We start from the raw sequence: 15,496 nt of genomic DNA, 5'->3' as shown, positions 1-15,496 counted from the left end.
CACAGGATACACGGATTTGAAATGAGAAGTAAAAAAACAAAAATGAGAGTGCATTTAGGGGAAAAAAGTGGTAAAAAAAAAAATTTAATAACCATATATCATTTTTTTCAAAGCTGCAAATTGGTGTTCTAAAGTCATTTATTGTTTTTTTTCTTATGTGTGCTAAAAAAAATGGTATTCAAAATTGATTTATTGTTTTTTGCTTATGTAAGCCAAATTTATCAACCCCCTGTGATAGTATGATAAATGTGTCATACATAAGCAAAACAAAAGCAAAAAAAGAAAACGCCTATAGAACTCGCTTACCAAAGCAACAATGATAAATGTCCCCGATAGGGTTTTACACATTGAGGAACAAAGCAACAAGAGATATGCTAAAGAGATATGCTTTTTATTTGGAAAGGTTCCAGGAACAATTTGGAGGTTTTTATCCAGGAACTGAATACTTATTCTTTAAATCTACATTTTACACCACACATTAGTACAGATGTTTTAGAATTTTTGGATATTTAAATTTCAGCCAAACAACCAAATCCGATTTGCAGCACCTACCATAAACCCATTTCCAAAAATAGTTTTATTCTTTTTAACAGCTGTCATCTACCAAGATGGCTTTTAAATAATTCCTTGAGCCAATATTGTAGACTCAAGAGGAACTGTACCCTTGGATCTCAATTTGAAATAGAGGCTAATGCCCTGACTGACAAGTTCCTGGAGAAAAACTATCCTAAACACATCTTGGATCAATCTATTAGTAAAGTGCAGGAGTTAGATAGATCCATGTTTTTTTACACCCAATATCAATGAACCTCAATCACATGACCAGGATCCAAAATTCATTTTACCTTTTAATAAAGATGACAAGCAAATTGAAAGAAAAATTGGCATTTTTTGGGAAATTACAAATTGATTGGACAGCACATCCCCAGTAACCCACCCATCGTATATACTAAGGCACCCAATTTGGGCATTAAAGGGGTACTCAGGCCCTGAGACATCTTATCCCCTATCCAAAGGATAGGGGATAAGATGTCTAACTGCATGGGTCCCGCCGCTGGGGACCCCCGCAATCTTGTGTTCGCCACCCACCTATTTGAGCTGGATGCCGGGTGCCAGCTCACAAACAGCCGGGTGGCGACCACGGGGCCGGAGTATGGTGACGTCCCGACTCCGGCCCCGTGTGACGTCACCCCCCCCGCTATGCAAGTCTATGGGAGGGAGCGTGACGGCGAGTGCAGAGACTGTCGATCCTGAAGTACGCTCACAGGCCAACTGCATCAGGACATTCTGGGACTTCCAGCACTCAGACTGCATCAAATCCACTATCCAGAGGCCGGACACAGCTCCATGCCAACCTGCAAGTGCAGAGCGATCTACAAGGTGGTGAGTGGTGCCGTGCATCAACCTTCTAATCTTTTAAGAGACCCGTTCCACACTTATCTTTAGTGAATTTCTAAGAGACTGAGGCATTTCATTATGGACATTTGATTCCTTATAGGTAGTTTTATTATATTCCATTTCTGTTTTATACCATTTAACACTTGTCATTATATTTATTTGCAATTTTTACTATCTTACTATTTCCATTGCAAGGTCCCTGCTTGGACAGTAGCGGATTACCATTTTATGTATAATAAATATTGTACACTTAATTAGCCATATCTCAGGTCCAGAATACGGATTTACAACATTTTACTGTGACATTCACACTGGATATCATCCTTTTCTCTCCATTTATCTATCCATTTTTCACTCTTCACGATCCTTTTGAAGACTGGTTTACTATATGTTATTGTTAGAATGAGTGGGAAGAAAAGTGCAGCTGATCAAGACCATTCCATAGACTTAAACTGTAAGACCGATAGCAGTCTAAAAAACGATTATAACTATCGACATGTCTTGTCAAACACGTCAAAAGTTGTTTTTTTTTTTAATAGTGACAGTGTTTAAAACCCATCCCATAGACTTGTTCAGCTATTTATTGTTTCTTCTAAAAAATTTTAAATTTCAGACATTTTCACAATAAGGGTAGGGTCACACAGCACATCTGCAGCGTATTTCACACTGCGGATGCGCCGACGGCAGTCACAGAGCGATAGCAGAGTCAGCTCCCTGCTGTGGCTGGGTAGCAGTGTGTGTCTGCTCTGTGACTGCCGTCGGCGCTGTGTGTGACCCTACCCTAACACAGCATACCGTATACCCACGTCAGTGCATCTAGAATAAAATAAATATAAAAAATGTAGAGAAGCTTGTGTAGCTGTGTGCCAAAAGATAATGCAGTGACAAAATTCATTCTTAGGGGTGCAATCAAAATTTAATCGATATTGTGTCAATTGAATAAACTATGGTTCTGCCGCAATTTATCTGAAATCATAGTGTGCTGCTTCCTGTCCATAATGCAGTGGTACAGGGGTCAATGCAGATGAATGCTCTATGTAACGTGGCTCTGTGATTCATAGTCACTTTGTTGTTAATATACAGATATATTCTATCTTAGGTAAAATCAAGAAAAATAATTTAACAAAAAAAAGGCGATACTAATGTAGAAATCTTGTTCACGTCGTAGTGATGTCACAGGCTCCTGGTGAATTGATTGGTTGTGTATCTCTGCTTCCATTGTGTACAGCCAATGAGTGCGCTCCACTCTGTAGATGAGCCAATGAACCGAATCCTTCATGAGAATAATCTTGTCAGGTCGTGAAACTGAGATTTTTTAGGACTGGGTTATCTGTAATGTTTCCAGCATGTTCTCCACTGCTTTCAAAGACATCTGAGAGTCCATCATGGTCCGGCCTGCAAGCTGAAGGAGAGAATTGTTACTTGATTAATATTACGTTTCTGCACAGTCGTTGCTAATTAAAGGGGTATTCCGGGCAAAAAAACATCTTATCCCCTATCGAAAGGATGGGACCCCCTCGCGATCTCCCGGCAGCGGCCCGCATTTTATGCGTAGCTGCGTCTGCAGTTTCGGTAACCGCCGGTCTTTCGAGACGGGGATGTGACGTCACGCCACGCCCCCACCATTCATGTCTATGGGAGGGGGCGTTGCGGCCGTTACGCCCCCTCCCATAGAAATGAATGGAGGGGGCGTGACGTCCCCGTCTCGGAAGCCCGTCGGTTTCCGAAACTGCAGATGCAGCTACGCATAGAATGCAGGCTGCGGCAGGGAGATCGCGGGGGGTCCCAGCGGCGCGCCCCCTGTGATCAGACATCTTATCCCCTATCCTTTCAATAGGGGATAAGATGTTTTTGCCTGGAATTCCCCTTTAAGGGGTTAAATGACTTTTATCTAATGTATATATGGCTGGCATAAGGGCTCGTTAACACTACGGAATCTCTGCCTGGAAATATTCTGGAGCGGAGACTCCATCTGGAGCAGGTGCCGGAAGAACTATAGACGGCAATGCATTTCTGAGAAATATTGAACATGTTCCTCCTTTTGGTGGAGTCTAGGGTCATTTTTGTGGCGGAACGTCTGTGGCAAAAATTCCAGTTGAAGGATGTAGCAGAATTCCATTGAGAACAGTGGGAATTCTACTTGGAAATTCCATGGTGTGAATGAGCCTTTAGTCTAGTGTCGCCCAACCAGGGTGCCTCCAGCTGTTGCAAAACTACAATTCCCAGCATGCCCAGACAGCCTTCGGCTGTCTGGGCATGCTGGGAGTTGTAGTTTTGCAACAGCTGGAGGCACCCTGGTTGGGCGACACTGCTTTAGTCTCTGCACTGTGAGCATTATTCTCCCTTATCTCTTTATCTGCCTTATGTCCTGCTCCTTTTTCCCTCCAGGGGAAGCAAGAGATAAGAGTAGCTTACTTATATATGTATGCCTTAAAGGGACTGGGGAGGACTGATCACAGTGCAGAGAGACTGCAACTCTAAGGACCTGCGGAGCTAAAAGCAATGGGTTAGGAAGCTAAAAATTACCAAAAATGCTGCACTGGAAAGCAAGATGCATAATAGTAAGATATTTGCTTTTGGATGATATATTCATTTAACATATAGTTTTCTATGCCCAGAAAACCATTTAAAGGGGTACTCCGCCCCTAGGCATCTTATCCCCTATCCAAAGGATAGGGGATAAGATGTCTGCAGCACCCTAGACATCCGGTGCAAGGGGCAAACTTCGCTACGTGCCGGATGACTGGCGATGCAGAGCTTGTCATGGCCACGCCCCCTCCCATAGACTTGCATTAAGGGGGCATGGCCGTGACGTCACGAACCTCTGCCGCTGAAACGGACGCTCGAAACGAACGCCGGGTGCAGCACGGAGGTCCCCAGCGGCGGGACCCCTGCGATCAGACATCTTATCCCCTATCCTTTGGATAAGGGATAAGATGTCTAGGGGCGGAGTACCCCTTTAAGGGCACGTTCACACAAGCGGATTTGTTTCAAACTCCCAGCAGATTTCCCGCTGCGAGTTTTAAATGGGCGGACCCTCAGCAGGTAATTTTGGCGGCAGACCCCATTGAAGTCACTTGGCTGTCCGGGTATGCTGGGAGTCGTAGTTTTGCAACAGCTGGAGGCACCCTGGTTGGGAAAAACGATCCTAGGAGTGACCTGACAGTTTTAGTTAGGAAACATCTTTATAACCTTACATTGTGTCATTCCTGTTATCCCCACTGGAAATGTAAAAATAAATTGTAATACCTAGTTGTCAATTTATTCATACATCTCCAGGAGGAGGGCGGATCGGTCCTTCTTAAAGCAATAGACAAGATCACAAGGGGTAATCCCACGATTATAAGTTGTGCCCTATCACTCAGGGGGACACTGACCACCATTCTCTTGATCAGTGAGGGTCCCAGTGGTCTCATCCCCCAACGATCAGCTAGTTTTCCCACATCCTATGGAAAGGGGATAACCTTTAAAGGGGTACTCCACTGCCACAGCGTTCGGAAGATTTAGCTCCGAACGCTGGGTGTGGGGGTCGTGACATCACTCCTCCTAAATGCAAGTCTATGGGAGTGGGCGTGGCAGCTGCCACGCCCCCTCCCATAGACTTGCATTGAGGGGGCGTGGTGTGCCGCCACGGCCCCCGCAGCCCGCATTCGGAACAAAAATGTTCCAAACACTGGGGCAGTAGAGTACCCCTTTAATCTTGGGATACCCTCTTTTATTCACTTGTAAAGGAGTGGATTGTGAACCCTCAATAAGCTCTCCCCATGTCTGCACCACCTTTTTAAAGGGGTACTCCACTGGAAAACATTATTATTATTTTTTTTAAATCAACTGGTGCCAGAAAGTTAAACAGATTTGTAAATGACCTCTATTTAAAAAATCTTAATCCTTACAGTACTTATCAGCCGCTCTATTCTCCACAGGAAGTTCTTTTCTTTTTGAATTTCCTTTCGGTCTGACCCCAGTGCTCTCTGCTGCCACCTCTGTCCATATCATGTCCATGTCCAGAGCAGGATAGGTTTTCTATGGGGATTTTCTCCTGCTCTGGACAGTTCCTGACATGGACAGAGGTGTCAGCAGAGAGCACTGTGGTCAGACAGAAAGGACATTTTAAAAGAAAAGAACCTCCTGTGGAGCATACAGCAGCTGATAAGTACTGGAAGGTTTACGATTTTTTTTAATAGAAGTAATTTACAAATCTGTTTAACTTTCTAGTACCAGTTGATTTAAAAAAAAAATAAAAATAAAAAAAATAAAGAGGTTTTCCAGCGGAGTACCCCTTTAAAGCCGATTTCCACCCAATACATTTCTATGTGGTTTCATTCACCAATGTCCAGAAATGTGACTTTCTTAAATAAAGGAAAAAAGACCTAATCTATGCAAGAAAAGAGCCCAAAAGGGCGGCCATTGTCTTCCTCTGGATAGCACAGCAGCCTAAGGAAAGATTAACAATCCAGTCCACCATTTAACTAAGGTTTCATTTCCACTCCGAAGCCTTTCCTCAGGAAGACATTAAGCCGGGGCCAATTACATCTTCCTAGAATTGTACATCAGGCCGCAGTGTTAGTGACTGAAGCCCTTTGAATGGCGAGCTGCTGAGTACTTCATGCTGCTTTTAAAATGAGTTTTCTACCAGCCCTGACAACCTCCATCACTCATGGGCCTGATCACACTACACATACGGGGGCAGGTAATAGGCTGGCTTTTGTCAGTGAAAGGCGTATTTGCTCAACAGCGCCAATAAAGCGCTATTTTCTCTCAAGAACACTTGTGCAATTTGCTATCGGTTAAGGGGAAAAACGTTTAATGTGAACATTTAAACACTTAATAAATTTTCAATATAATGGTTTATTCCTGCATATTCCGGCAGTGATTTATGGGCGCCCCTCCCCCTCCTTTACTTATATTCATTTGGTAAGTCTGGTATGATGTGTGTGGAAGGATTATGTGATCAAGAAACAGTTCCACCGAGAAGCTGGGAGTCGCCGTTAACCTGGTTCTGACCTTTAACTACGCGACCCGATCAGTCACTGGGCTGGGAACAGCTTTTCCCTTTTTTATGACACGCTCACGGCTTGATAAGGTAAGTACCGCTGATGTATTCGCCATCACTTAATAACGCAAAAAAAAAAAAAAGAAATTGGACGGGCGCACAGAAAAGCATCTGCTAGGAGCCATATCCGGGTTACACCACGTATTACACTTTATTATGCTGCAGGTTATTTGTTTTCTTCTTGGCTACAACACATATCTTGTTTTATTGTATTGCAAGATTTGGTTTCGGTCCTGGCAGCGCTTTACGGGTTTTTTAGTAATTGTACTGCAGACGTTGTGGCTGCATTGTACATCCATGGGGTCCTGCTAAAAAACCTGGCTGTAAATCATAACACATACGTGACAGTATTATAGGTTATTTTTTTGTTTTAGAGCAGACTGTACCAGAAATGTGAAAAATTCTATTTATTGGTAGCATAGCGTATAACCAAGATAGGAGTGTAAAGGGGTACTCCACCCCTAGACATCTTATCCCCTATGCAAAGGATAGGGGATAAGATGTCTGATTGCGGGGGTCCCGCCGCTGGGGCCCCCTGCGATCTAGGCTGCAGCACCCCAGACATTCGATGCACGGAGCAAACTTCGCTCCTTGTCGGATGACTGGCGATGCGGGGTGGAGGCTTGTGATGTCCCGGCTGCTCGTGATGTCACGGCCACGCCCCCTCATTGCAAGTCTATGGGAGGGGGCGTGACGAATGCAGAGGGGACCGGTCAGTATGGCACATCACTGCTAGCGGCATTTACACAAAGACTGGCAGGGATCACGGGAGCAGTGGAGGGGGGCCCTGGTAAGGAATTTATTTCTATTAAATTTATCACCAAATTTTTAATAGGCTTGGGTTACCCTTAAAAAGGTTTTCGCGAAATAGAAAAACAGAGCTGATTTCTTCATAAAACAGCACCACCCCGGGGGGTTTTGCAGCTCAGTTCCAGTGAAGTCAATGGAGCCAAGTTGAAATATCACACATAACCTGAGGACAGGTGCGATGCTGTTTTTTTTTTTTTTTTTTTTAAGATAGCCCTGTTCCTGGATAATCCCTTAAAGGGGTACTCTGCCCTAGACATCTTATCCCCTTTTCCAAAGGATAGGGGATAAGATGTCTGATCGCGGGGTGCCGCAGCTAGGACCCCCACGATCTTCCTGCTGCACCCGGCGTTCACTCGGAGCGTCAGGTGCAGCGCCGGAGGCTCGTGACGTCATGGCAGCATCCCGCTCATGACATCACAGCCACGCCCCCTCATTTCAAGTCTATAGTAGGGGGCGTGACGCCACGACCGGGGTGTGGCCGTCAGATGCCTCCGCCCTGCATCGCCAGTCATCTGACAAGGAGCAAAGTTAGCTCCGTGCACCAGATATCTGGGGTGCCGCAGCAGAGATCGCGGGAGTCCCCAGCGGCGGGACCCCAGCGATCAGACATCTTATCCCAAAGGATAGGGGATAAGATGTCTAGAGGCAGCGTACCCCTTTAAACCTCAGTAACACTGGCTTTTTCATCATGAGCAACCAGTGCACCCCCTCCCCCTCTATAGTCAGTAGCGCCCTGATTTTCTTTAGACAACATAAGGTCTTATAATTTATATGTGATTTTAGGATTTTAATGCACTTTGGATACATAAAAATCTCTGATGTTACAAAATTGTACCCATAAAAGTTGCACAACCTGAGCAGCACATGGGACAGATTGAGTATCTGATGTATTCAGGGTGAGCACTGTGTGGGTTAATACTAGCTCTATCTTTTGTGTCTGCGCTGAATGCTCCAGGTGTAATTCACCTACAGATATTCCCATAGCTGCTGACTAAGATAAAAAGCTTTGTCCGGCGACACGGGTTACTCTTTATTTCCACTCCGCTCACTGATAAACTCGAGCACGCCCGGCCTGAAGGAGAACAGAACGTCTTTTCTTCTGACACTCGCCTTCCATTCCCAGGCAAACAGGAACGCTCCTAATCTGCTACTACGGGAGTTTCAATTCCTTCCAGAAGCGGCTTTGATACAAAAAACAGAGGTAATGCTTGGGAATCTTTTGATAAAATCGCTGAGACGTCTGAAGAAATTAGGTCGGATTTCTGAGTACTACATAAACACTAAAAAAAGAAAACCCTACACATTTATATATATAATAAAGTCGGCGCTTAAAAAAAATCTATGTGCGTGGGCCTATTTTCGCAGCTGTTTTGCAACTATTGTAGCTACAGAATAAAGGTGTTGTTTATAGGACCCCCCAATTACTAATTTACTATTAGACCATTAAAACCAGAAGATTCTGACCCAAGATATTGCTGTTACTTGTTCTGGTGCCCCCTGGGTCTCTTTTCATTCCCTCTCCGAACATCCACAATGTGTCCGATACAGGGGGCCAGGTGCTAATAGAACGGAAGCTGCCCACTCATTTAGAATAAAATTTAGTTATAATGCCAAAATAACCCCTTAAATGGGCACTGTCAGAAACAAAAAGGTTTTACATCTTGGCATAATGTTAAAGGAGATGTCCGGCGCAGAATTTTTCTATTCCGTCCTGCCCGGGCTGCAAAAAAAAGCAAAACAAACTTTCACTTACCTCCTTATGTTCTCCCGGAGCTCCACAACAGCTGATCGGTCGCCGGGCTGTCTGCTTCCTACTTCCGGTACATCACGCGGTGCTTCAGCCTATCACCAGCCGCATCGATGTCACGCCTCGGCCGGTGATAGGCTGAAGCGCCATGTGACGTATCGGAAGTAGGAAGTAAACAGCCCGGCCAACCGATCAGCTGTTGCGGAGCTCCGGGAGAACATAAGTAGGTGAGTGAACGTTTGTTTTGTCTTTTTTTTGCAGCCCGGGCAGGACGGAATAGAAAAAGTCTGCGCCAGACATCTTGTTTAATCTTAACACTTCATAGAAATCATGGCTAATAAAGAGACCACTAGGGGTCCCCATACCATCCAGAACATAATCCTGTCTGCATCATCTTTGTCCCAGCTGAAGCACAGGTATGGACAAAGTCCAGTAAGTGAGGGTGGTACTGTGCTCACTCCTGTCTTAAAACAGAGAGGAGGGTGTTACAGAGCAGCCTGCAGTGATTGGATGAAGAGACCCAGCAGACTCAGGGAGGAAGTGAATGCATGGTGATCGAGGGCAGGCTCAGTGCTTGTCTTGGACACGCCCCTTCCTGAGCACTGGATGTCAGAATGAGTGAGCAGAACAGAGGAATTTGTGAGACAAGTACAGAAGCTAAACAGAAGCTGCTTAGAGTGAGTAACATATATAAGCATTCATATTTTTCTGTGATACAACAGGTACGCTTTAAACTGCACTACACGTTAAAATAACGCTGGCCAAACCTGCAGGATTTTTTTAACGGGGCACTTACATGAAAAAAAAACTTTGTAGTAGGGATATCAAAAGTTTTGATCGGTCGGAGTGTTCAGACCCTGACTGATTGTGAAAAGGAACCTGGAAATGTAGACGCTTCGCATGTTCTCTCCTGGTTCTGTGTCACGTGACCTGGTCAGACTTCTAATGTAAGTCTATGTGGCCGTCGTCCAGGTCTCAGACACAGAGTGGGGAGAGAAGCGTGCAGCTGCCTGCTTTTCTCACTGCTTATTCTAGTCATCAGTCGGGGTCTGAACACAAACAGGTTTTTTTTGTTTTAATGACAGGTACACTTTTATGTTTCAGAGGGTGTCCTGACTTTCCACCAACAGCACATGTTGGGAGTGAGAAGTATTGGGCTCTTAAAGGGGTATTCCGCCCCCTAGACATCTTATCCCCTATCCAAAGATAGGAGACCCCACAATCTTGGCTACGACACCCCAGGCATGACTGGGGCGGAGGCTCATGATGTCACGGCCATGCCCCCTTATTGCAAGTCTATGGGAGGGGAGTGACAGGCATCACGCCCCCTCCCATAGACTTGCATTGAGGGGGCGTGGTCATGATGTCATGAGCCTCCAGTGCTGCATCCAACGCTCTAAATGAACGCTGGGTGCAGCAGGGAGATCGCAGGGGTCCCCAGCGGTGGGACCCCCGTGATCAGACATCTTATCCTCTATCATTTGGATAGGGGATAATGTCTAGGGGCAGAGTACCACTTTAAGGAAACTAAGCCATTGCCAGATATATCTGACAGTGACTTACTCTTCTACCCAATTTAAAATACAAGCATGTCTGGCCAAAGAGAGCGTGCATGTGTACGGGGAGGTCCTGGAAGAATACCTGTCGGCTGATATCGTAAGTGTATGTCCAAGTTTAGACCACAGAGCTCGGACCTTAACCCTCTTTGAACCCCATAAGGATGAACTGTGTCATCAGCTGCCAACCAGGCCATATTACTCGGCATCAGTGCCAATCATACTAATGCAAATCCCTATGGATATGTTCAGAATTGTAGCAGAAGGCTTTAATACAGACAAGGCTAGCTCGATATGTTATCGTCTCATAGGGATGTGATGATTTGGCCGTGCTGCATCGCTTCTGGTCATCTAGTCTTAATAACAAATTCAAGTCATATGTTTTAAGGCAAAACATAATAAGATGAATAATAAAAATGTCAGCATACAGGGGTCAATACTCACAAGATCCCAACACTGATTGAAAAAGATATATATTTACACAAAAAATATTTACATTAGAAGCGGCAAAACCAGAGATTCTAATAAAATCAGGCTGCCCGGACTTAGTTGTACTTGGACGTGTTGCTTTTCTAAGAATCCTTATATATATGTGGATGTCAAACACGATTCCCATCACCGGCTTTACGGCGAGCTGACGGAGGTTATTATCTCTGACAAGCAATTAGTCTGTCTACATTAATCATGAGGAGCGACCTGAAGTAGTTATACCGCCATCACTGCGGCGCTGCCCATCTACAATTAGAAGTGGGGGTCAGGCGTATTAAAATTCAATAACCGCTCCAAAAAAAAGTGTTTGACTGGAAAAATAAAAGTGAATGGGATCTCATTAATGTGTAAGCAATAATATACTGCGTCGCCCTGCGCCAAGATTCCCCCTGCTCCAAGACGCGTAAAGCCGCTTACCAAGAACTTAAAGTAACAAGCGCTTTATTATACCAGGACGGCTTCTCGGAATGATCGAATCATTAGCTCTTTCCAAAATGCATGAGCAAGGCAAATAAGTATCCGCCATAATAATCAGATGGCGGCATAGACGGTATTTAATAGTTTCAGTGATCGTGGGTGGAGGGACTATACGTTAAAGGGGCATATCGGCATTTTTGGCTCTTTGAATGTTAGACTGGGGCAGTAAAGTTAGTCTAGTTACCTGTGTTTGGTGACTGATATCGAATTTCTCTCTGCTCCCCAGGAAGTTCATTTTTTGCCGCCTACAAAATGAGTGTTGTCTCTGACCTTTCCCAGCTTGCTGTGTGGCCCGAGACAATAAATCACAAGTCAGGTGCTGAAATGGGGCATCACAGCTTTGTCTGTTGTGCGTGAAGCCAGCCCCCTGATGATGTTACCGACGCACATGTGCATTCATCATCACACAGATCCAAAGCTTGTGTGTCAGGTGCTGCAATGGGGTGGGGGGACCGAATTTGGGAGAGAAATAAGTCACCTCCCACCTTGAAACAAAGGATCCCGAGGATTGTAGTCTGAGGAAGGCCACAGAAACAGGAAGTAAACAGTTCCCAAAAAACAAGCCAGCAGCGTGATGGGGGACACGGACATTTACCACCAACACAAGCACAGATCCTTGGTAAGCATGTCCATTACTATATGACAATTAAAGGGGTACTCCGCTGCTCAGTGTTCTGAACAGTTTCCGAACGCTAGAGCCGGGAGCAAGTGACGTCATAGCCCCACCCCCTCATGACGTCACGCCACATAGACTCCCATAGACTTGCATTGAGGGAGCGGGGTTTGTCATCATGATGGGGCGGGGCTATGATGTCAGGAGCTCTCAGCACCGGCTCCAGCGTTCGGAACAGTTTGTTTCAAACGCTGAGCAGCGGAGTACCCCTTTAATTATTAAAATCATCTTATTTTGGATAATCCCTTTAATACTGCCATTATAGAAGACTAAATGCAACTCATTTATTGTGAACTTGTATGCTTTCTAACTTGCATGAAAATAGGCAAACTTTAAAGTGTACAGGTCAAGGTATAATGTTATTTCTACAAAAACAGTTAAGGTAGTGTTTCCCAACCAGGGCACCTCCAGCTTTTTCAAAAGTACAACTCCCAGCATGTCTGGACATTTAAACCTAGAGCAGTGTTTCCCGACCAGGGTGCCTCCAGCTGTTGAACACAGAGCTAAGGGCTCTTGGCTTATGAATCCAGTGGGAGGTCTTACTGATTGATTGACAGCAAAGCATTTTCATACAGAAAAGAGTTCCTTTTAACCCAAGAAGGAATTTAAATGAAATGTGTTTGATGTACAATACAGGAGTAATGGGCAACACAAACCAAAACACTCTAGGACACCTCTAAAAGTGATCGGGAGAATGGTTATCATAGAAACAATCTTTTGATTATCCCAATAAGATGTAGCTATTTGGCACCATGCAGACAATTATTCTTCCTGCTGAGCCCCTGCAGCACGGAGCTCCATTCTACAGCAGAGGGGGCTCAGCCGAACATCACCGAGCACCAAGCGGGTCATTTACATGCACCGAAGAACCAGGATTGCGGCAGAGTAGAGGGTAGGGTCACATGTGCCATATTTTGCTGCATATTTTCTGCAGCTGATCTTGCAATTCATTGACTTCAATGGGTAGTAAAAAATGCAGAAGCAAACACGCAGAAAAATAGGGCATGAGTGGCCCTACAAAGGCCAACAAAGCGGCTCAGAAGGAAGTAGGCTTTTTTTTTTTCCTGTCCAGAGATATATATACTAAAGGTTGGGATATATACTAAGGGTTTTCCCGTTTTGCTGCAACTGAACAGCTTTAAATTAGTCCGTTTTTCCGTTAATGACATGATTAGCAAAGTCTAGCGCATAGAGTCACAAAAAAAAAAAAGCAAAATACACTCAATGGCCATCAGAAGATAATACATATAGTGAGATGAGAAATTAAAGGGGTACTCCCGTGGATAACTTTTTTTTTTTTTTTTTAATCAACTGGTGCGGGAAAGTTAAACAGATTTGTAAATTACTTCTATTAAAAAAATCTTAATCCTTCCAGTACTATTTAGGGGCTGTATACTACAGAGGAAATGCTTATCTTTTTAGATTTCTCTGATGTCATAACCACTGTGCTCTCTGGTGACCTCTGCTGTCCTTTTAGTGAACTGTCCAGAGCAGGAGAAAATCCCCAAAGCAAACATATACTGCTCTGGACAGTTCCTAAACTGGACAGCAGAGGTCAGCAGAGAGCACTGTGGTCATGACATCAGAGAAATCGAAAAAAGAAAAGCATTTCTTCTGTAGTATATAGCCCATAAAAAGTACTGGAAGGATTAAGATTTCTTTAATAGAAGTAATTTACAAATCTGTTTAACTTTCTGGCACCAATTGATTTAAAAAAAAAATAAAAAAGTCTTCCATGGGAGTACCCCTTTAAAAGCCTAATGTGGTGTGATTCTAAAAACCAATCTTAGTAAATCTGGGACATGTGTCGTCCCTGTAATTCTTGATAGCAATGTGTGACTGTCACCAGATGGGGGCGTTTCCCTGTGCTGTCTGATTCTGTGAGCTCTGACTGGATAGTCTAAGCCCCCCGCCTGGTAACACCCAGTTGGCTATTTAGTTGCGCATTTCTAGTAAGACTAAGAGGATGGGCATAACACAGACCTATAAGAAAAGATGTTTCAATTTCATGGGGAATTTTTTTTTATTAGTATAGCATATTATAATATAGTATAGCAGTGTTTTCAAACCAGGGTGCCTCCAGCTGTTGCAAAACTACAACTCCCAGCATGCCCAGACAGCCGAAGGCAGTGTTTCCCAACCAGGGTGCCTGCAGCTGTTGCAAAACTACAACTCCCAGCATGCCCAGACAGCCGAAGGCAGTGTTTCCCAACCAGGGTGACTGCAGCTGTTGCAAAACTACAACTCCCAGCATGTCCGGACAGCCTTTGGCTGTCCGGGCATGCTGGGAGTTGTAGTTTTACAACAGCTGGAGGCACACTGGTTGGAAACACTGTAGTATAATATAGTATCTATATAGTATTTACTAAATGAGACAGGTCAGGAGAGGGGGGGATCCTCTAACATTTAAAGGGGTACTCCAGGTAACTAAAACTTATCCCTTATCCACAGGATAGAGGATAAGCGTCTGATCGTGGGGTGGTCCAACCACTGGGGTCCCTTACGATCTCCGGAATGGGGCCCAGTTACTCACCCGTCCTAGGAGCAGAGCGGACCCCACCCTCAGAGACGTGCGGGAGTGACAACCTGCTCAGCCAAATGCTTAGAAACAAAGTAAAAATGAACAGTATTTTGACACATACAATTCATATACCAATCTAATCTATATATATATATATATATATATATATATATATATATATATATATATATATTTATTTATTTATTTATTTGGCGTTGGTTAGGTACCTGGTAAGCTTTTTTGATCTGACTGGAAGCCCATGTAGCGAATTTCACATTATCCTTCTTCATCTTTGCGCTGGCTTTGGGGTTAGCTGCAATGTGGACTGATGACTAGAATGAGACAATAGTGGGAGAAGTGTAAGTCTATAACACTTGCCAGTGACTGTTTTTTTGTATTTTTCTTTCTCATGAAGACAAATTACAAGCCATTCAACCCCTTAATCTTCAAGGGTCACTTTGCACTAATAACCTTAAAGGGGTATTCCAGGAAAAAAAAATGTTTATTTTAAATCAACTGGATCCAGAAAGTTAAACAGATTTGTAAATTAATTCTATAAAAAAAAAAAAAAAATCTTAATCCTTCCAATAATTATCAGCTGCTGAAGTTGAGTTGTTCTTTTCTGTATGGCAACAGTGCTCTCTGCTGACTCGGGAACTGCACACAGTAGAAGAGGTTTGCTATGGGGATTTGCTTCTACTCTGGACAGTTCCCCAGACAGGTGTCATCAGAGAGCACTTAGAAAAAAACAACTCAACTTCAGCAGCTGATA

At 44.2% G+C, this 15,496-nt stretch overlaps 1 protein-coding gene across 2 annotated transcripts in view; it reads right to left on the bottom strand.

Moving 5' to 3' along the window:
- Positions 1-375: 375 nt before the first annotated feature.
- Positions 376-15,496, bottom strand: part of EMC2 (ER membrane protein complex subunit 2) — a 96,560-nt gene continuing 81,439 nt past the window's right edge. For both annotated transcript variants that reach the window (XM_056522591.1, XM_056522592.1), the window contains exons 11-12: positions 14,952-15,056; positions 376-2,800 (exon numbers count right to left, since the gene is read on the bottom strand). In XM_056522591.1, coding sequence (XP_056378566.1) covers positions 2,714-2,800; positions 14,952-15,056 — 192 coding nt within the window. In that variant the 3' untranslated portion in view covers positions 376-2,713. The remainder of the gene's footprint in view (positions 2,801-14,951; positions 15,057-15,496) is intronic.

This window comes from Hyla sarda, chromosome 5 (assembly GCF_029499605.1).
Source record: "Hyla sarda isolate aHylSar1 chromosome 5, aHylSar1.hap1, whole genome shotgun sequence".
NCBI lineage: Eukaryota > Metazoa > Chordata > Amphibia > Anura > Hylidae > Hyla > Hyla sarda.
This window is presented reverse-complemented; position numbering and strand designations above follow the sequence as displayed.